This window comes from Bos javanicus, chromosome 18, assembly GCF_032452875.1.
Source record: "Bos javanicus breed banteng chromosome 18, ARS-OSU_banteng_1.0, whole genome shotgun sequence".
Lineage (NCBI taxonomy): Eukaryota > Metazoa > Chordata > Mammalia > Artiodactyla > Bovidae > Bos > Bos javanicus.
This window is the reverse complement of record NC_083885.1, coordinates 45,853,377-45,876,140: the sequence shown is the minus strand read 5'-3', so window position 1 is coordinate 45,876,140 and position 22,764 is coordinate 45,853,377. Positions and strand designations below refer to the sequence as shown.

The 22,764-nt window shown below is 42.1% G+C and overlaps 1 protein-coding gene across 1 annotated transcript; it reads left to right on the top strand.

The window, feature by feature from the left end:
- Positions 1 to 16,472: 16,472 nt before the first annotated feature.
- On the top strand, positions 16,473 to 17,629 carry LOC133230463 (calmodulin-1-like). Its single transcript, XM_061387952.1, has one exon. The coding sequence runs from the start codon at positions 16,667 to 16,669 to the stop codon at positions 17,006 to 17,008; it is 342 nt and encodes a 113-aa protein (XP_061243936.1). The 5' UTR covers positions 16,473 to 16,666; the 3' UTR covers positions 17,009 to 17,629.
- Positions 17,630 to 22,764: the final 5,135 nt, after the last annotated feature.

Here is a 22,764-nt window from a genome sequence, read left to right as displayed (position 1 = left end):
TGTTACAGAATACCTGAACAAACTTTTGACCAACCCAACACAAGAATGACGATGACATCATTTGACATTGTTCATAATAGCCCAAAACCTGAAACCACCCAAATGTCCAACAACAATAGAATGATCAAATAAAGTGTGATAGAGTCATGACATGGAATACTATACGAGAATGAAAATGAGCCAACTATCAATGCAAGCATCAGCGAGGAGGCATTTCCATGAATATGATGTTCAATAAAATTTGTATCCTACTGTTGTGTGAAAATTGTATAAATCTTAATTATGTTGAATCGGTCCACAGTGACTTTCAGGTCTGGGTGTCTTTCTACTTTTCTATATATTCTTTCTATTGATTTTTGAGCATTTGATATTGAAACTCCAACTAAAAATCTTAATTTATCTACTTAGAAAACGAATTGTAATATGTGAAAATTGCTCAGTCATGTCCAACTCTTTGCGACCCCATGGACTATATAGTCCATGGAATTCTCCAGGCCAGAATACTGGAGTAGGTAGCCTTTCCCTTCTCCAGGGGATCTTCCCAACCCAGGGATCAAACCCAGGTCTCCTGCAGTGCAGGCAGATGCATCAGGGGAGCCACAAGGGAAGCCCAAGAATACTGGAGTGGATAACCTATCCCTTCTCCAGGGGATCTTCCCGACCCAGGAATCAAACGGGGATCTCCTGAATTGTAGGTGGATTCTTTACCAACTGAGCTATCAGGGAAGCCCATTGTAATATATAGTGGAACTATATGTAACTTTGTTCTGTTATTTGTCAAATCTCCTGTAACTGTGTTACCATACTTTCAAATAAAAAATAAAATTTTTTAAGTATATAAAAAATATGAAGTTAAAGAACAGGCAAAGCTAATCCATGGTGCTAGAGGTTGGAATGGTGCTGGCTTCTTTGGGGTAATGACTGGGAGGGCACAAGGGCACTTCTGAGGTGTTGGACGTATTCTATGTTCTCATATGCATGGTGATGGTATACATGTGAAAAATTACTGATACCATACATATAAGACCTAAACATATGAGAGATACAATGAGAAATAAGTTCTTTGTATTGAAGAAACATAGTGAAATCATTATCGTATTGCTAACACACATTAAGAATTTACTCTATACCTGGTGAACTATCAAAAATGAGAAGTAATATAAATCAGTGGGCATCAGGTAGGAGATAATCAAAAATTCCAGAATGACGAAACAAACCCTCCGCTTGGGGGAGGAGAATGGAGAAGGAAAAACAAAGACAAAACCCCCAGAAACACTCCCAGTGAGGAAAGAGAGGTCAGAAGTTGGATTTTGCCACACCCTGAAGCCACCAATAATTTTTTTTTCAGTCACACAGAGAGGCATGCAGGATTTTAGTTTCCCCACCAGGGATTGAATGTGTGTCCCCTGCAATGGAAGCATGGAGTCTTAACCACTGGACCACCATGAAGTCCCTGGCTATTGCCACATCCTGGAAATAGCACTTAGAAAATCAGAGAAGTTTTCTAATTGTGACTCATTCTACAAATTTCAGCATATCTGTTCACACCCCGCCCCCCCACCGTCGCTCAGTTTTCCACTACTGTTAATCGACTCTAACAACACAGATGTGTACTGTGAAAATGAAAGAACGCATGTAAAGTGTACTGGACTGTAAAGTTCTATGTAAATAGGGAAGAAAAAATATTTCAAAAAGTCCGTCCTAACACTGCCAAGTTCCTTTAACCTCCAGGCAGCTTCTTTCTTGAAGTTGGGCTCACCTGTTTCACCACCAGTGGAGAGATCTGCCCAGCTTACCATAGCAATTGTGGAGGGTGCTTCACTGAGCACACACTCGCAGAGGGGAAATGACACACGTGCTGCTCTCAAGAAGTCCCTGGTGGAGATTAGGAGGCACCATCATCAATCAGGGAGCACCCTTCAGGGAATATCTTCACCAAGCATGGCAGGGGCGGGGGGTAGAATTTCTGCCTGAGAAGCTGATGGTTTGACCTGGGTCTCTGAAGCACTTTGAAAATAAGGGCCTCATCCTGGGAGATCCCCAAGGCTGGTTATGTCCTTCTCCAACGTCTACACCCAGGTGGACTACACTGCATGCCCAGGGTTCTTAAGAGTGTGGAATGCGCTGCAGCAATTCTCAACCTTGGCTGCGCATTGAAATCCTCAGGGAACTTTCACCAGTCCAGACCCCAGGACCGGTATAACCAGAATTCCTGGGGTGGGAGGAGGGTGATGGTACCTCTCCATTAAAGGGTTTTTAAAGCTTCTGGGGTGATTTCAACATGCAGCTGAGGTTGAGAAGCACTGAACTGGAGTGCCTCTCAAACTTCAATGTGAACACAATTTGCCTGACAGAATGCAGATTTTGATTTAGTGGGTCTGAATTTGGGGCCTGAGCTGCTGACTTTCTATCAAGTTCCCAGATGCTGCTGGAATCTGTATCAAGGCGACAGAAAGAAGCCGGAACGCAGGCCCCCGCCTTACCCACTACCCGCTTCCATGCCCCAGGAACTGTGATTCTTGCGCCATCTGGTGGTCAGAACTCCCCTAGCAGCACCTAGGAAGAGAAGACCAGATGATGTTTGAAACCTGCGTAACAGATACAATTTCTGCAGTTCTACACATTCTTCCCCAGAGCCCAGCCACTGACATTTTCATTTCAGCCTTGTAATAACTTGAATACAAACTGCTTAGACTACTCACCCTGGACTCCCGGCTTACAAAACTGTGAAGTAATAAATAGGTATTGTTTAAGCTGCTAAATTTGTGGTAATATGTTAGCCGCAATACAAAAATAATACAGAGAATTTTATAGGCTTTGCAATAACAGGCCAAATGAGAAACCCAAGCCCACAGTTATGCACAATGCCTATTTTCTATTCCAGGCCAATGGATCCGCTCTTTCCTTTCTTTTTAAAATTTATTTTGTTTATTTGTGAAAGAGTCACAAAGTCACACATGACTTGGGGACTGAACAACAATTTATCTGGAGGCACAGGGTCATAGTTGCAACATGTGGGATGTTTTACTTGGGACATACAGGATCTTTAGTTGTGGTATATGGGATCTAGTTCCATGACCAGGGATTGAACCCAGGCCTCTGCACTGGGAGCTCAGAGTCTTAGCCACTGGACAAACAGGGAAGTTCCCAGATGGACTCGTTCTTAACCAATACAATGGCAGAAGAGGCAGAAAGGACTGTACTTCTCATTTATCATGGTTATACCTGCTGCCTTCTTTCTCCATGACTGCACACTTCTTTCCACCTTATGATGTGTGTTTTCACTGACACTCATGAAACTCTAGGATGGGCCAGGGGGCTAGCTTGCTCTCTGTGGCAGATTGCATTTTTCCAAAGATGAATTCCATCCTAAGTGCACTGCTTATGATAAGATCTTGAGGCTCCTCCATCACGATATAGGATCTAAGCTCCCTCTCCTTGAAGCTAGCAGACTTAAGACTAGGGTGGGAGTGGTACTAGGTGACTTTCGAGGCTAAGTCATAGAAGGTGATGTACCCGCCTGGCTTGTTCTCTCAGGGTGTTCATCTTTGGAGCCCAGGCACCATGCTGTGAGGAAGCCCAAGCAGCCACCTGGAAGGGCCCCCTCTAGGTGTCCTGGCCACTGCCCCAGCTGACAGCCAGCATCAGTTGCAGACATGTCAGTAAGAGAGCCTTCAGAAGACTCCAGCTCCCTTTTTTTTTTTATTTTGGCCATCCCCATGGGCTTCCCAGGTGGTGCTAGTGGTAAAGAACCCGCCTACCAATGCAGGAGACTTAAGAGACTAGGGTTCGATCCCTGGGTCAGGAGGATCCCCTGGGGGAGGGCATGGCAACCCACTCCACTATTCTTGCCTGGAGAATCTCACGGACAGAGGAGCCTGGCGGGCTACAGTCCATGGGGTCGCAAAGAGTCAGACATGACTGAAGCAACTTGGCATGCACGTGTGGCAGTGAAAGCACAGAGTCCTATCCACTGGACTGCCAGGGGAGTCCCTTCAGCTCCCTATCTTCAAGTCACTCCAGACATGAACTGCTCCCACTGAGACCTGGGAGCAAAATTAATGTTGCTTTAAATCACTGAACTTTAGCTTATTGTTACTGAGCAATAGGTGACTGAAACGCCCTCAGACTCTCACTCGAGGACAATATGCTGAATTTGACTGGATGTCAGGTTGGGGATGAGGACCCTTTGGCTTTGATTAACCATAGGTAAGTTACCTATTTTCCATTAGTTACTATTTTAATCATGTTTAATTTTTAAAATGTTTTTGTTTATTTGGCTGCACTGGGTCTTTGTTGTGGTGTTCAGGCCTCTCTAGTTGCAGTGTCTGGGGGCTTCTGTCTAGTTCCAGTGTTCAGGCTTCTCTTGTTGCAGAGCATGGGCTCTAGAGCACATGGGCTTCAGTACTTGTGACTCAACGGCTTAGCCGCCCCGCAGCATGTTGGGATCTTAGTTTCCCAACCAGGGGTAGAACCTGTGTCCCCTGCACTGGAAGGTGGATTTTTAACCACTAGACCACCAGATAAGTCCCTGAAGTGAAAGTCGCTGAGTCATGTCCAACTCTTTACAACCCCATGGACTATACAGTCCATGGAATTCTCTAGGCCAGAATACTGGAGGGCGTAGCCTTTCCATTCTCCAGGGGATCTTCCCAACTCAGGGTTCGAACCCAGGTCTCCTGCATTGCAGGTGGATTCTTTACCAGCTGAGCCACAAGGGAAGTCCAAGAATACTGGAGTGGGTAGCCTATTCCTTCTCCAGGGGATCTTCCCAACCCAGGAATTGAACTGGGGTCTCCTGCATTGCAGGTGGATTCTTTACCAACTAAGCTATCAGGGAAGCTGTCAGAGAAGTCCTTGTTAGTTACTATTTTTAAAAGGCAGTCTCATGATAAATTAAGTTCAGTGCTTATAGACTATTAGGAAATCAGCCCTAAATTTTTTCAGAGAAGTTGGCATTTTTATGACTTTTCCTCTCTGCTATTTAATTCATTTAAAATGCTGTGGCCTCGTGTCACTTTTCAGCATGTGGAGGGACTAATGGTCCCTCCACAGACCATGGCCAGGGCCGGCATTAGCCCAGGTGTGGCCTCTCCTGGGGACTCACAGACCTCAACTTAAATCTGGAGCTGAGGGGAGTTGAGGAGGGGGGATGCTCTGATACCTCACCTCTTGGTCGCCACCCAGTGCCTTCATCACAGAGGAACCTGACACCTCCCTAGCCTCCCACCCCCTGCTCATCTTGTCTTAGCTTGGAATCAGGTCGGGTGCAAGCAAGAAGCAGTGCCAGGTTGGTCAGCCCCCACCCACCACCCACCCCCGACCACACGCTGTGGTGAAGGTTCTCAGTGGTCCCCAGGACTCAGCCATCCCGGGGCATCTTTCCTGGCTGAATTTTACAAATGATACTGCAATGATCTTTTAAAATGAAAAGTAGCAAATTAAAGTGATTTTATTGTTTCCAAAAAAAAAAAAAAAGCTGTGTTCTTAAATATTCCTCAAGAATAGTCTAGGCCCAGAGGGAAGTATAGTTTTAGATATTTTTATGCAAGTATTTCCCCACTTGTGGGAGGCAGACTTTCTTCAAGGGCCTCCAATGACCCCTACCTCCTGTTACTGGTGCACTTGTGTAATCTCCTTCTTTGAGTGTGGGCCTGATTTCATGACTTGCTTGCCAAGAGAATATGGCAAAGCTGACGGAATGATTAGGTTACAAAAGACTGTGACTTCTTTCTTAGTAGCAGACTCTCCAATGGCCCCCTTGGCTTGCATACACTGATGACGCATGCTGCTGGGGTGGGGAAGAGGAGGACCTGAGGGCAGCCTCTGGTCAACCGCCTGTGAGGAAAGACATGAACTTGCAAGTGTCTCCTTCCCGGTTGAGCCATGAGGTGAGGCACCAGGTGGCTGGCACCTTGATTGCAGCCTCGAGAGAGACCCTGAGGAGGGGCCCCAGCTAAGCCCTTAACTGGACGCCTGACCCACAGAAACTGGGAGATAATAGGTGTATGTTGCTCTAAGCTGCTAAGTTGAGGGATAACTTGTTATGCAGCCACTGGTAACAAATAGCCGCTCATGTGTCATTTCTTTATCGGGATCCCCAGTCACGTGCAAGCTGAACGTGTGCCTGTGCTGCCTCACCTCCCCGCCCCCGACACACACAACAGGGCTCTCAGCCCAGTGTGCCAGCCTGTGTTCAAGTGAAGGCAGTATTTCTGTCCCACACTGGTTTCTGGCTTCTTTCTTGGTACCGGTGTCTATGTTTGCTGAGCCTCAGTTCAGTTTAGTCCAATCACTCAGTGGTGTCCGACTCTTTGCGACCTCATGGACTGCAGCATGCCAGGTTTCCCTGTCCATCACCAACTGCTGGAGCTTACTCAAACTCAAGTCTGTTGAGTCAGTGATGCCATCCAACCATCTCATCATCTTTCGTCCCCTTCTTCTCCTGCCTTGAATATTTCCCAGCATCAAGGTCTTTTCCAATGAGTCAGTTTTTCGCATCAGGTGGCCAAAGTATTGGAGTTTCAGCTTCAGCATCAGTCCTTCCAATTAACATTCAGGACTGATTTCCTTTAGGATTGACTGGTTTGATCTCTGGTTTGCTGAGACCAACTTGGAGCAACTGACTGGGTGCACCACCCCTCCAAATCTCCTCCCGGGGGGCCTGGGTCAGATTCTGTCTGAAACAGGTAAGGCCTCAGACACAGGCTCCACCCTGAATACTGCGAATTGAGTCTTCTCCCTCTGGACCAGGCAGAGCTCAGGCTCTGCAAAGCCTGTGGTTTCCTCAGGATATTGACTCTTCCTGTGGCAGGAAGAACCACTTCCTCTGAGTCATGAACTTTCTCTCTTTCGAGTTCCTGCCTCTTCTTCTCTGGCCCCTCAGGCCAGATGTCACTTTAGCTTCTCAATGTTGCTCCCTGAGGAGAGGTCTTACCCAGTACAATTGATGGAGGAATTGATGTAGGAGATAGATGAGCTCCAGGTTAGACATTTACAACTGGCCTCCTGAAATGTACATTTCATGGGGCACCAGGAAGTGGGCTTTGGGCTGGATACTTAACAACTGTTTGCATTTCTTGAGCCAAGAGATAGGTGGGCTCCAGTTAAGGCATTTACAATTAGCCTCCGGTTTGCCCTCTGAAATGGAAGTAACAGCAGAAACAGGGTAAATAGCCAGTGTTTGTCTCTTGTAAACATCTTAAGGTAATAGTCATGGCAATAGACAAGGTATCAGTCATGGCAAGGACAAAGAGGGGCAAAACTCTGTTTGAGTAAAGGATTAATGGATCTCTGCTCCCCCCTCTTTTGGGACAAGGGAGACACTACACATGCACAGCAAGGCTCCTTGTGGGTCAAACATCAGGGAATAATTCCAGGCCATAATGAGTCTTGTTCCTCCCAGAAGCCTTCACTTCGAGATCCATCTTGGCTGAAGGGTGTGTGCCCACTCCAGGGACACGTCAGTTGTGGAAAATAATTTCCCTGAAGGAGGAAGAACTGTCCTATATAAATGACTTAACCACCTCTTTACTGTGCTCCACCTCACTAGGGGGGGACTCCCACACTCTTTCTCTCCGGGTGTGTATCTCTGCCTTGCTTCTATGTTAGCTAAACAAACTGCTTCTCTATGTGCTCTCCTACTTGTTATTCTGCTAGTGCTGCCCCGGTGGCTCAGCTGGAGGCCAGAAGCCAGAGGAGTCACAGGAATATGCCTGCAATACAGGAGTCACAGGAGACACTGATTTCTGGGTTGTGAAGATCCCCTGGCCACCCACTCCAGTATTCTTGCCTGGAGAATCCCATGGACACAGGAGCCTGGCAGGCTATAGTCCATATTGTCACAAAGAGTTGGACACGACTGAAATGACTGAGCACACATGCACGCATCAGCATTTACAGTTTCTCCCTCCATGATAAATGTATTTTTCACTAGGGGCAAAGATCTAGGCATAATATCTTCTAGCCTCTAGCCCTTGCAGGTCTGGTGGCTAAGATTCCTGGTTCTCATCCAGGCTACCCAGGTTCTATTCCCGGGCAGGGAATTAAGATCTTGCTTTATGCCACTGCTCACTAGTTGCCTCGCCAAGATCACAACTCTTTTATTTTTTTAATTCAATTTTAATTTTATATTGGAGTATGTTGTTGCTGTTCAGTCACTAAGTCATGTCGGGCTCTTTGGGATCCCAAGGACACATCAGAATTCAAAGTGCGTGCTATCAATTATCCTGGCTTTGCCCAACCTCAGCAACGTGTAAGACTGATAATGAAATAAATCATGATAAACCTAAAAAACAAATTCATGAGTAGAATACACATTCTTTTCAAGCTTCCAAACAACCAAGATAGATCACATCCTGGGTCATAAAACAGAGCTTAAAAATTTTAAAGACTCAAATTTAAAAAGAAATCATGCAGTGTATGCCCTCAGACCACAACAGAATTTAACTAGAAGTCATCAACAGAATTTAACTAGAAGTCATCAACAGAAACATAGTTGGAAAATCCTGAAATAATTAGAGATTAAACAATGCAATTTCAAAAACATGCAGATAAGAAAGGATATCTCAAGAGAAACTAAAATATATTTTAAACTAAAGAAAACAGAAATACATCAAAATCTGTGGGATGCATTGACTGTTTTTTTTGGAAACAATAAAATCACTTTAATTTGCTACTTTTCATTTTGAAAGATCATTACAGTATCATTTGTAAAATTCAGCCAGGAAAGATGCCCCAGGATGGCTGAGTCCTGGGGACCACTGAGAACCGTCACCACAGTGTGTGGTCGGGGGTGGGTGGTGGGTGGGGGCTGACCAACCTGGCACTGCTTCTTGCTTGCACCTGACCTGATCCCTAGGGATGGTGGGGAGAAACCACACCTCCGTTTTTTTTCTAATGTATAGATTCAATGTTATAAAATTTTAAGCACTGTCCTTCATTATCTCCTTGAGTTTGCTCAAACTCGTGTCCATTGAGTCAATGATGCCATCCAACCATCCAACCATCTCATCCTCTCTTGCCCCCTTCTTCTGCTCTCAGTGTTTCCCAGCATCAGTGTCTCTTCCCATCAGGTGGCCAAGTATTGGAGCTTCAGCATCAGTCCTTCCGATGAAAATTCAGGGTTGATTTCCTTTAGGATTGACTAGTCCCTTGCTGTCCAAGGGACTCTCAAGAGTCTTCTCTATGCTATAATTCAAAAGTATCAATTCTTCAGTGCTCAGCCTTCTTCATGGTCCAACTCTCACATCTGTACATGACTACTGGAAAAACCACAACTTTGACTATTGGAGTATATTATAGATGATTTACAAAGTTGTGTTAGTTTCAGCTGTACAGCAAAGTGATTCAGATATGCATATAACCATTCTTTTTCAGATTCTTTTCCATATAGGTTATTATAGAATATTGAGTAGAGTTCCGAGCTATACAGTAGGTTCTTGTTGATTATCTATTTTATATATAGTCATGTGTATGTGTTAATCCCAATACCCTAATTTATCCCTCCTCTGACTGAAGATTTTTTTGGCCCCGCCCATAGCATGTGGGATCTTAGTTCCCCAGTAAGGGATGGAATCCATGCCCTCTGCAGTGGAAGAGCATGGAGTCTTAATCTCTGGACCACCAGGGAATTCCCTGATTGAGGAATAGTTGATTGGAGCAGGCCCGAGGGCAGGAGGAGCAGAAGTGGATTTCTGGGCTGAGTTTTACTGGGAGAAGAACAACTTGCAGCAAAACATGAAACTGGGGCCACTTGAGTATTTCTGCCTGATCGCCCTTTGCCCTCTCTCTGGTCCCACATCTATGTACTTATAGTGTGTGACAACACAAGTTGTGTTCCCTACCTTCATACCCCTGATCTTTCGTTTTGTCATCACACATCACATTTTCAGTTTGGATTCTGTAAACCAGAATCAAGCACAGCAGACCCAGAGAAACAGATTTGCTTTGGTTCTCAAATACTAGAGGAAAGAATATTTTCCCAGGACTTTTGGGTTCACATGTGTGATGGTTTTAAGAACCAGACATAGGTGTTTTCTGTATTCTGGAGCTAGGCATACTTTAGTTACCAACTATTTACCATCCCATATTATGAAAAAGGATTCAGCAAGACTAGGTAGGTAACCACACTGACACAGTATTCAGACAGTTGCAGTCAGAGCCGGGGTGTCTTCCCTGCTAGAGGCTCTTACCTGAAGAGATAGGATGCCAGCAGTTTGCTCATCTTCTGAGAAGTTTCAGTGCTTGTTGCTCCACAGGGAAATAAGAGAAATGGGAGGCATGCGGTACATAGGTCTTTGAGATGCAATAAAGCACCACAGGCAATGGAAAAGAATGGTTTCAGGGGAAGACATGTTTAAGAACCTGAGTGCTCATTTTTTTCACCCATTCAACAAATATTTATTGAGTATTACTATGTTTTAGACACTATCTGAGGCCGTGGAGCTACAGAGGAGGAGAAGACATACAGAGCCCTCATCACAAATCAGGATCCATTCCAGATGACACAAAGACCTAACCATAAGGCACAGAAACCATAAAATACCATAAGTATGGAAGAGCATTTTTAAAAATTAATCTCAGCTTTGGGGTAGTCTTTGTATGATGTGATAAAAAATTTAAATGTTCACGTTTTTAAAAAGAGTGAAATAATGCTATCTGAAGCAACGTGGATGGGCCACATCAACCCTTGCTCTGAGATGATTACTGGAAGATCCATGAGCATTCTGTACACATACCATTTTGGTCAGTTCAGACTTTCTTAACTATTAAAATGAACTCATTAAGTTATCCATTTACTGATACTTGTCACCAAATTAATGATGCTTTTCCGCCTGTCCTCCCATCTAAACTAGCTCACACATAGAAAGATTTGAGTCTCTGGAAATGGCACTATCAAAGATTAACCTTGAGGAACTTCCCTTGGTGGTCGAGTGGCTAAGACTCTGTGCTCCAGATGCAGGGGACCCGGATTCAATCCCTGGTTAAGGAACTATTACTAGATCCCACATGCTGCAACTAAGACCCAGCACAGCCAAATAAAAAATACTTAAAAAACCAACAAAAACCCAAAGGTTATTCTTAAATGTCATTGAAAGGGTTCATATCTGTAAGTTTCAGTTCCCCTACTTGCAAACAACAGTGCTGTAAATCAGATCCTTTACTACAGTTTTCTTGGAATATCCTCTGTCCACAATCACTCTTGTAAACTCCAAGAGAGCTCTGATTTATTTGTAATTAATAATAGGCTTTATGTTTTTTAGAATAGTTTTAGATTTACAGGAAAAAATGAGCAGGTAGTACGGAAGATTTCTCTATACTTCTTCCCTGCACACATAACATCTTAGATTATATGGTATGCTTGTTACAGTGAATGAGCCATTATTGATACACTATTACTAACTGAAGCCCATGGTTTACTCAGATTTCCTGTTTTTAATCCAATGCACTTTTTGTGTATCAGACTCCTATCCAGAATACCATATTACATTTAGTTGTCGTGTCTCCCTAGGCTCTTCTTAGCCATGACAATAACTCACTTCTGTTGTTTTTGATGACCTTAACAGTTTTGAGTAGTACTGGTCAAGTGTAGTGTAGGGTGTGCCTCTGTGAGAATTTATCTTGTGATTTTCTCATGATTAAACTGAGTTGATGGGATTTGGGGAAGAAGAACACAGAGATAAAGGGTCATTTTCCCCACATCATACCAAAGGTATTGTGCTATTATGTAAGAAATACATTTGGTCTTTGTCTCTGGTTCCTGTAAAAAGCTTCCAAAGCCCTTGGAATTTCCTGAGTGATGGAATTATCTTTGTTATTCATCAGTTCAGTTCAGTTCATTCCAGTCGCTCAGTCGTGTTTGACTCTTTGTGACCCTATGGACTGCAGCCAGGCCTCCCTGTCCATCACCAACTCCCGGAGTTTACTCAAACTCATGTCCATTTAGTCGGTGATGCCATCCAACTATCTCATCCTCTGTGGTCCCCTTCTCCTTCCACCTTCAGTCTTTCCCAGCATCAGGGTCTTTCCACACGAGTCAGCATTTAGCATCAGGTGGCCAAAGTATTGGAGTTTCAGCTTTAGCATCAGTCCTTCCAATGAATATTCAGGACTGATTTCCTTTAGGATGGACTGGTTGGATCTTCTTGTTGTCCACGGGACTCTCAAGAGTCTTCTCCAACACCACAGTTCGAAAGCATCAATTCTTCGGCACTCAGCTTTCTTTATAGTCCAACTCTCATATCCATACATGACTACTGGAAAAACCATAGCCTTGACTAGACAGACCTTTGTTGGCAAAGTAAAGTCTCTGCTTTTTAATATGCTGTCTAGGTTGGTCATAACTTTCCTTCCAAGGAGTAAGCATCTTTTAATTTCATGGCTGCAGTCACCATCTGCAGTGATTTTGGAGCTAAGGAGACCCTTTTGAGCACACCTGAGCTTCTGCTAACAAGGTGACTTAAGGTAAGTTCCCTACAAAGGCTTAGGATGGTACTGATCACCAGAAAGATAAGTGGTTTAAGGCTGGAACTTTCAGCTCCATCCATCAACCTCTGGGAAGGAAAAATGAGGGGAAATCGTGGTGGCTTGGAGGGTACAGACTAAACTCTATAAAAACTCTTGAACAACAATATTTGATGAAATTCCAGGTTGGTGAACTCATCCCCATGCCAGGAAGGTGTCACATTCCAGTTTCATAGGAACAGAAGCTCCTGCATTTGGGACACTTCCAGACCTCACTCTGTGTATCTCTTCATCTGACTGTTCATCTGTAGCCTTTCTAATAGCCTTTGTGATAAACTGGGACACATAAGTAAGTTTCCCAGGTGCCACTAGTGGTAAAGAACCCACCTGTTAATGCAGGACACATGAGGAATGTGGGTTCAATCCCTGGTTCAGGAAGATCCCCTGGAGGAGGGCATGGCAACCTACTCTAGTATTCTTGCCTGGAGAATCCCATGGACAGAGGAGACTGGCGGTCTACAGTCCATGTGTCCAAAGAGTCAGACACAACTGAAGCAACTTGGGACACATCAGTAAATGTGTGAGTTCCATGAGCCATTCTAACAGATGCTCAAATCCAAGTAGGGAGTTGTAACTTCTGACTTATAGTCAGCTGGTTAGAAGCACAGGAGACAATTTGGACACACAAATTGGTGTCTGAAGTGGGGGCACTCTTGTAAATCTGAAGCCTTAACCTGTGGGATTTGATGCTATCTCCAGGTAGACAGTGTCAGAATTGAGCGAAATGTGTAGAGCACCCAATCAGAGTCTGCTGAGAACTGGGAAAAGGCTTGGTGGTGTTGGAAAACACACACCAGAACTCAAAGTGCATGCTATCAACTATCCTGGCTTTGCCCAACCTCAGCAACGTGTAAGACTGATAATGAAATAAATCATGATAAACCTAAAAAACAAATTCATGAGTAGAATACACATTCTTTTCAAGCTTCCAAACAACCAAGATAGATCACATCCTGGGTCATAAAACAGAGCTTAAAAATGTTAAAGACTCAAATTTAAAAAGAAATCATGCAGTGTATGCCCTCAGACCACAACAGAATTTAACTAGAAGTCATCAACAGAAACATAGTTGGAAAATCCTGAAATAATTAGAGATTAAACAATGCAATTTCAAATAACATGCAGATAAGAAAGCATATCTCAAGAGAAACTAAAATACATTTTGAACTAAATGAAAACAGAAATACATCAAAATTTGTGGGATGCATTGAAGGCAGTGCTTAAAATTTTATAACATTGAATCTATACATTAGAAAAAAACAAATACTTAAAAGTCAGTTTAGCTTTCACCCTAGGGGTTGAAAAAACAAATCAAAAGCAAAGTAAGCAGAAGAATGGGACCTCCCCAGTGGTCCAGTGGTTAAGAATCTGTCTACCAATGCAGGGTATACAGGTTTGATCCCTAGTTCAGGAAGATCCCACACACCACATAGCAGCTCAACTTGTGTACCACACTACTGGGCCCACGGGTCTGCATGCCTGGAGCCTGTGCTCCACAACAAGAGAAATCTGCACACCACAGTGAAGACCCAGTGAAGCCAAATAAATAAAATAATTTTTTTTAATAGGAGGGAAATTCAAGAGGGAGAGGATATGGGTATACCTATGGCTGATTAATGTTGTTGTATGGCAGAAAGCAACACAACACTGTAAAGCAATTATCCTCCAATTAAATATATTTTTTAAAAAAGAAATGACTGTGTCTGGCTTAAAAAAAAAGTAAAGTAAGCAGAAAAAAAAAAAAAAATAAAAACCAGAGCAGAAATCAGTGAAATTGAAAACAAAATTAATAGACAAAATCAACAAAACTAAAAGCTGACTCTTTTGAAAAGATTGACAAAATTGATAGCCAGGCAAACTTTATTAGTCTGCTCATGTTGCCGTACCAAAATAACACAGAGTGAGTGACCTAAAGAACAGAAATGTATTTTCTCAGTTCAGAACAGAGTTTATTTTCTCAGAACTAAGAGAAAGTTATTTTCTTTTAGCTTTGGAGGCTAAAAGTCCAAGATCAAGGTGCCATCAGAGTTGGTTTCTGGTGAGACTTCCTTTCCCGACTTGTAGATGGCTTCCTCCTTGCTGTTTTCTCACGTGGTATTTCTTCCATGTGCTTGTGGAAAGAAAGTTATCTCTGGTGTCTCTTTCTCTTCTAATAAGAACACTGATCCTATCAGGTTAGGGCTCCACTTATGTGACCTCATTTAATCTTAATTATCTCCCTAACAGCCCTATCTCTCAATACAGTCACTTTGGGGTCTAGAGCTTCAACATATAAATTTTGGGTGCAGGGGGACACCATTCTGTCCATCAAAATAAACAAACTGAAAAAAAAAAAAAAAGACACAGATTACTAATTCAGAAATGAAGGAGAGACTATTCACTACTGATCCCATGGTCATTATAAGGATCATAAAGGAATATTATGAACAACTCTGTGCCCATGAAAATTTGATAACCTATATGAAATGGACCAGTTCCTTGAAAGATATAATCTTTTAAAACTTTCAAAACTCACACCATGGGCTGTGTAACTTAGATAACTCAATTAGATCTACAACTATTAAAGAAACTGAATCAATAATTGATAACCTTTCAGACTTCCATAGTAGTCCAGTGGTTAGGAACCTGCCTGCCAGTGTAAGGGACTCAGGTTTGATCCCTGGTCTGGGAAGATTCCACATGCCTTGGAGCAACTAAGCCCATGCTCCACAACATGAGAAGCCCTTGCACCGCAATTAGAGAGCAGCGCCCCTCCTCACTGCAACTAGAGAAAGCCTGAGCCAACAAAGACCCAGCACAATCAAAAATAAATACGCTAAAGAAAATTTTTAAAAGTAATAATCTTTCAAAACAGAAAATAACAAAAATAAAAAGCAAATCTAGATGCACTCACTGCTGAATTCTACCAAACATTTAAGGAAGAAATTATACCAGTTCTCTAAAATTTCTTCCATTAGATAGAGGTAGAGGGAATATCTCCTAACTCATCCTAAGGGTTAGCTTTACCTTAATGTCAAAACCAGACAAAGACATTACAAAACCAATTATAGACCAATACTATGAAAACAGATATAAAACTTCTTATAAAAATTATCAAATGGGATGCAACAATATATAAAAAAAATTATATGCATAGTCAAGAGGGTCATACACTGCTGGATCACTACTGGAAAATTAATATAGTCAATCTCATCAACAGGTTAAAGGAGAAACATCACATGAACATATCAATAGATGCAAAAAATGCATTTGATAAAAATCTAACACCCATTCATGATTTTTAAAAAATCTCAGCAATCTAGGAACAGAGAGGAATTTCCTCAATTTGATAAATAACATCTTAAACATAGCTTTACCTTAACGTCAAAACTTAAAGCTGGGGCTTCCCTGGTGGTCCAGTGATTAAGAATCTGCCTTGCAATCCAGGAGACGTCAGCAGACACTGGTTCGATCCCTGATCCAGGCAGATCCCACATGCTACAGGGTACCTAAACCTGTGTGCCACAACTCCTGAAACCCACGTGCCCTAGAGTCTGTGCTCTGCAACAAGAAAAGCCACCACAATGAGGGCCTATGCACCACAATTAGAGAGTAGCCTCCACTCTCCAAAACTAGAGAAAGCCCTTGTGCAGCAATAAAGACCCAACACAGCCAAAAATAAATAAATGAAAAAAAAATTTTTTTTAACTTAGCAAATTAAAAAAAAACACCCCCCAAACCCTATAGCTAACAACTTACTTAATGGTGAGAAAATAGATTCCTTCACACTAAGACAGGAGTAAGGTAAAGATGTCCCCTCACATCAATCCTAGCAAGGCACATGGTTAATACACAAAATATACAAAAATAAATTGCTTTCCTATAAACGTCATGGGGTCGCAAAGAATTGGACACGACTGAGCAACTGAAATGAACTGAAACTAGAAATGAACAATTGGAATTTTAAGTTAAAATGAATACCATTGAGTCCGAGTGGAGCGAGCGAGCTGAGTGGTTGTGTGATTGCGTCCCGGAGACCGGTAGCGCTTGCAGCATGGCTGACCAACTGACTGAATAGCAGATTGCAGAATTCAAAGAAGCTTTTTCACTATTTGACAAGGATGGTGATGGAACTATAACAACAAAGGAATTGGGAACTGTAATGAGGTCTCTTGGGCAGAATCCCACAGAAGCAGAGTTACAGGACATGATTAATGAAGTAGATGCTGATGGTAATGGCACAATTGACTTCCCGGAATTTCTGACAATGATGGCAAGAAAAATGAAAGATACAGACAGTGAAGAAGAAATTAGAGAAGCATTCCATGTATTTGATAAGGATGGTAATGGCTATATTAGTGCAGCAGCGCTCCACCGTGTGATGACAAACCTTGGAGAGAAGCTAACAGATGAAAAGGTTGATGAAATGATCAGGGAAGCAGATATTGATGGTGATGGTCAAGTAAACTATGAAGAGTTTGTACCAATGATGACAGCAAAGTGAAGACATTGTACAGAATGTGTTAAATTCCTTGTACAAAATTGTTTATTTGCCTTTTCTTTGTTTGTAACTTATCTGTAAAAGGTTTCCCCCTACTGTCAAAAAAAAAAATGCATGTATAGTAATTAGGACTTCATTCCTCCATGTTTTCTTCCCTTATCTTACTGTCATTGTCCTGAAACCTTATTTTAGAAAATTGATCAAGTAACATGTTGCATGTGGCTTACTCTGGATATATCTAAGCCCTTCTGCACATCTAAACTTAGATGGAGTTGGTCAAATGAGGGAACATCTGGGTTATGCCTTTTTTTTTTTTTTGAGTAGTTTTTTTTAGGAACTGTCAGCATTTTGTTGTTGAAGTGTGGAGTTGTAACTCTGCGTGGACTACGGACAGTCAACAGTATGTACTTAAAAGTTGCACTATTGCAAAACGGGTGTTTTATCCAGGTACTCGTACACTGTTTTTTTGTACTGCTGGTCCTATACCAGAAACATTTTCTTTTATTGTTAACTTGCTTTTTAAACTTTGTTTTAGCCACTTAAAGAAAATCTGCTTATGGCACAATTTGCCTCAAATCCATTCCAAGTTGTATATTTGTTTTCCAATAAAAAAATTACAATTTACCCCCCCCAAATAAAATGAATACCATTTAATTAGCACCAAGAAAAATGAAATAGATAAGATATCAATCTAGCAAAATATGTACAAGATCTACATGAGGAAAACTACAAAACTCTGATGAAAGAAATCAAAGAAGAAATAAACAAATGTAGAGCTACTCCATGTTCATGGATAGGAAGACTCAATTTTGTCAAGATGTCAGTTCTTCCCAGCTTGATATATAGATTTGAAATTGCACATCTCAGATTGGGACATTAACTCACTGTCTTTTAATTGATATCACACACCTGGTCTCAGGACTTAGTGAAGCTCAGGTTCTGTATATCTCATCACAGAAAGAATTCAGTGAGAGATAAAGTGATAGGTAAGAAGTGGATTTATTTAGAGAGATACACATTCCAAAGACAGAATGCAGTCATCTCAAAAGGTGAGAATGGCTTTGGGAGGAACACACTCCATAGACAGAGTGTGAGCCATCTCAGAAAGCAAGAGGCCCTCAAATGTGGGGTGACTAGTTAGTGCATAAAGGCTGGGTAATTTCATAGGCTTATGAGAGGAAATGAGTTGACAAGTCCAACCAATGGACATGAGTTTGAGCAAGCTCCAGAAGTTGGTGATGAACAATGAAGCCTGGCGTGCTGCAGTCCAAGGGGTCGCAAAGAGTTGGACATGACAGAGTGACTGAATTGAATGAGTGAGAGGATTATTCCACCTCTCTGGAAATAATCCTTTCTGGGAGAAGGGGTAAAGATATCCAGGAATTGGGCCACCTCCCACTTTTTGATCTTTTACAGTCAGTCTTGGAACTGTCACAGTGTTGTTGCTCAGTCGCTAAGTCATGTTTGACACTTTGTGACCCCACGGACTGCAGCATTCCAGGATTCCCTGTCCTTCACTATCTCCACAAGTTTGCTCAAACTCATGTCCATTGAGTTGGTGATGCCATCCAACCATCTCATCTTCTGTCACCCCCTTTTCCTCCTGCCCTCAATCTTTCCCAGCATCAGGGTCTTTTCTAATGAGTTGGCTCTTCGCATCAGGTGGCCAAAGTATTGGAGCTTCAGCTTCAGCATCAGTCCTTCCAATAAATATTCAGGTTGATTTCCTTTGGATTGACTGGTTTGATCTTGTTGTCCAAGGGACTCTCAGGAATCTTCTCCACACCACAATTCAAAAGTATCAGTTCTTCAGTGCTCAGCCTTCTTTATGGTCCAACTCTCACATCCGTACATGACTACTGGAAAAACAAAGCTTCCACTCCATGGACCTTTGTTGGCAAAGTGATGTCTGTTTTTAATACGCTGTCTAGGTTTGGCATAGCTTTTCTTCCAAGGAGCAAGTGTCTTTTAATTTCAAGGCTACAGTCACCATTTGCAGTGATTTTGGAGCCCAAGAATATAAAATCTGTCACTGTTTCCACTTTTCCCCCATCTATTTGCTATAAAGTGATAGGACCAGATGCCATAATCTTAGTTTTTTGAATGTTGAGTTTTAAGCCAGCTTTTTCAGTCTCCTCTTTTACCCCCATCAAGAGGCTCTTTAGTTCCTCTTTATTTTCTGCCATTAGGGTGGTATCATCTGCACATCTGAGATTATTGATATTTCTCCTGGCAATCTTGATTCCAGGTTGGAATCCATCCAGCCTGGCATTTTGCATGATGTACTCTGAATATAAGTTAAATAAGTAGGGTGATAATATACAGCCTTGATGAACTCCTTTCTCAATATTGGCTCATGTTCCATGTCCAGTTCCAACTGTTCCTTCTTGACTTGCATGCTGGTTTCTCAGGAGACCAGTAAGGTGGTCTAGTATTCCCATTTCTTTAAAAATTTTCCAATTTGTTGGGATCCACGCAAAGGCTTTAGCATAATCAATGAAGCAGAAGTAGATGTTTTCTGGCATTCCCTTGCTTTTTCCATGATCTAGTGGGTGTTGGCATTTTGATTTCTTGTTCCTCTGCCTTTTCTTTTCTTTTTTTCCTCTGCCTTTTCTAAATCCAGCTTGGACATCTGGAAATTCTCAGTTCATGTACTGCTGAAGCCTAGTTTGAAACATTTTTAGTATACCTTTGCTAACATGTGAAATGAGTGCAATTATATTGTAGTTTGGACATTCTTTGGCATTGCCTTTCTTTGGGATTGAAATGAAAACTGACTTTTCCAGTATTGTGGCCACTGCTGAGTTTTTAAAATTTGCTGACATAGTAAGTGCAGCACTTTGATAGCATCATCTTTTAGGATTTGAAACAGCTCAGCTGGAATTCTATCACCTCTATTAGCTTTGTCTACAGTAATGCTTTCTAAGGCCCCCTTGACTTCACACTCTAGGACATCTGGCTCTGTGTTGAGTGACCACACCATCATGGTTATCCAGGTAATTAAGACTTTTTTTTTTTTGTATATTTCCTCTGTGTATTCTTGCTACCTCTTCTTAATCTCTTCTCAGTTGTGGATGTGTCTGGTGGTGAAAGTAAAGTCCAATGCTGTAAAGAACAATATTGCATAGGAACCTGGAATGTTAAGTCCAGGAATCAAGGTAAATTGAGCATGGTCAAGCAGGAGGTTGCAAGGGTGAACACTGGCATTTTAGGAATCAGTGAACTAAAATGGATGGAAATGGAAGAATTTAATTCAGATGACCATATATCTACTACTCAGGGCAAGAATCCCTTAGAAGAAATGGAGTAGCCTTCATAACCAACAAAAGAGTCTAAAATGCAGTACCTGGGTGCAATCTCAAAAATGACAGAATGATCTTGGTTCGTTTCCAAGGCAAACCATTCAACATCATAGTAATCCAAGTCTGTGCCCCATCATTAATGCCAAAGAAGCTGAAGTTGAATGGTTCTATGAAGACCTACAACACCTTCTAGGATTAACACCAAAAAAAGATGTTCTTTTCATGATAGTGGATTGGAATGCAAACCTAGGAAGTCTAGAAACACCTGGAATAACAAGCAAGTTTCACTTTGGGGTACAAAATGAAGGAAGGCAAAGTCTAACAGAATTTTGACAAGAGAACACACTGATCATAGCAAACACCCTCTTCCAATATCACAAGAGACGACTTTACATATGGACATCACCAGATAGTCAATACCAAAATCAGATTGATTATATTCTTTGCAGCCAAAGATGGAGAAGCTCTATATAGTCAGCAAAAACAAGACCTGGAGCTGACTGTGGCTCAGATTATCAGCTCCTTTATTGCAAAATTCAGGCTTAAATTGAGGGATTTAAGGTCATTCAGGTATGTCCCAGATCGAGTCCCTTATGATTATATAATGGAGGTGACAGGCATATTCAAGGGATTAGATCTGGTAGATAGAGTGCCTGAAGAAATATGGAGAGGTTCATAACATTGTACAGGATGAGGCAACCAAAACCATCCCCAAGAAAAAGAAATGCAACAAGGCAAAATGGTTGTCTGAGGGGACTTTACAAATAGCTGAGAAAAGAAAGAGAAAGGAAGACAGCCTTCAGAATGGGAGAAAATAATAGCAAATGAAGCAACTGACAAATAATCTCAAAAATATACAAGCAACTCCTACAGCTCAAATCCAGAAAAATAAATGACCCAATCAAAAAATGGGCCAAAGAACTAAATAGACATTTCTCCAAAGAAGACATACAGATGGCTAACAAACACATGAAAAGATGCTCAACATCACTCATTATCAGAGAAATGCAAATCAAAACCACTATGAGGTACCATTTCATGCCAGTCAGAATGGCTGCGATCCAAAAGTCCACAAGCAATAAATGCTGTAGAGGGTGTGGAGAAGGGGGAACCCTCTTGCACTGTTGGTGGGAATGCAAACTAGTACAGCCACTATGGAGAACAGTGTGGAGATTCCTTAAAAAACTGGAAATAGAACTGCCTTATGATCCAGCAATCCCACTGCTGGGCATACACACTGACGAAACCAGAAGGGAAAGAGACACGTGTACCCTAATGTTCATCGAAGCACTGTTTATAATAGCCAGGACATGGAAGCAACCTAGATGTCCATCAGCAGATGAATGGATAAGAAAGCTGTGGTACATATACACAATGGAGTATTACTCAGCCATTAAAAAGAATAGATTTGAATCAGTTCTAATGAGGTGGATGAAACTGGAGCCTACTATACAGAGTGAAGTAAGCCAGAAAGAAAAACACCAATGCAGTATACTAATGCATATATATGGAATTTAGAAAGATGGTAACAATAACCCTGTGTACGAGACAGCAAAAGAGACATTGATGTATAGATCAGTCTTATGGACTCTGTGGGAGAGGGAGAGGGTGGGGAGATTTGGGAGAATGGCATTGAAACATGTATAATATCATGTATGAAACGAGTTGCCAGTCCAGGTTCGACGCACGACACTGGATGCTTGGGGCTGGTGCACTGGGACGACCCAGAGGGAGGGTATGGGGAGGGAGGAGGGAGGAGGGTTCAGGATGGGGAACACAGGTATACCTGTGGCGGGTTCATTTCGATATTTGGCAAAACCAATACAATATTGTAAAGTTTAAGAATAAAATTAAAAAAAAAAAAAAAAGAAAGAGAAAGGAAAGGCAATGCAGAAAGGGAAAGATACATCCAACTGAATGCAGAGTTTCAGAGAATGGCAAGGAGAGATAAGAAAGCCTTCTTTAGTGAACAATGCCAAGAAATACAGGAAAACAATAGAATGGGAAAGACTAGAAATCAAGGTATAGATTGCTGACCGAGAACTTGCATTTTTAATGAATTCCTAGGTGATACTGATGTTACCATTTTGGGAAGCACTGAATTGAAGCAACTTTAAATATTAGTGTTGTAGGAAGGGGGACCCCTTCCAGGGCCTGAAACTGGGCTCTTGTCTAATACTTGGAAATGAATTGTCTGAGGAGACACATGTGCTGACAAAGCAAGAGACTTTATTGGGAAAGGGCACCCGGGTGGCGAGCAGCAGGGTAAGGGAACCCAGGAGAACTGCTCTGCCACGTGGCTCCCAGTCTCAGGTTTTATGGTGATGGGATTAGTCTCCGGTTGGTCTTTGGCCAATCATTCTAATTCAGAGTCTTTCCTGGTGACTCAGCCAAGATGGATGCTAGTGAGAGGGATTCTGGGAAGTGGACGGACAAGAGGTGTCTCCTTTAGACCTT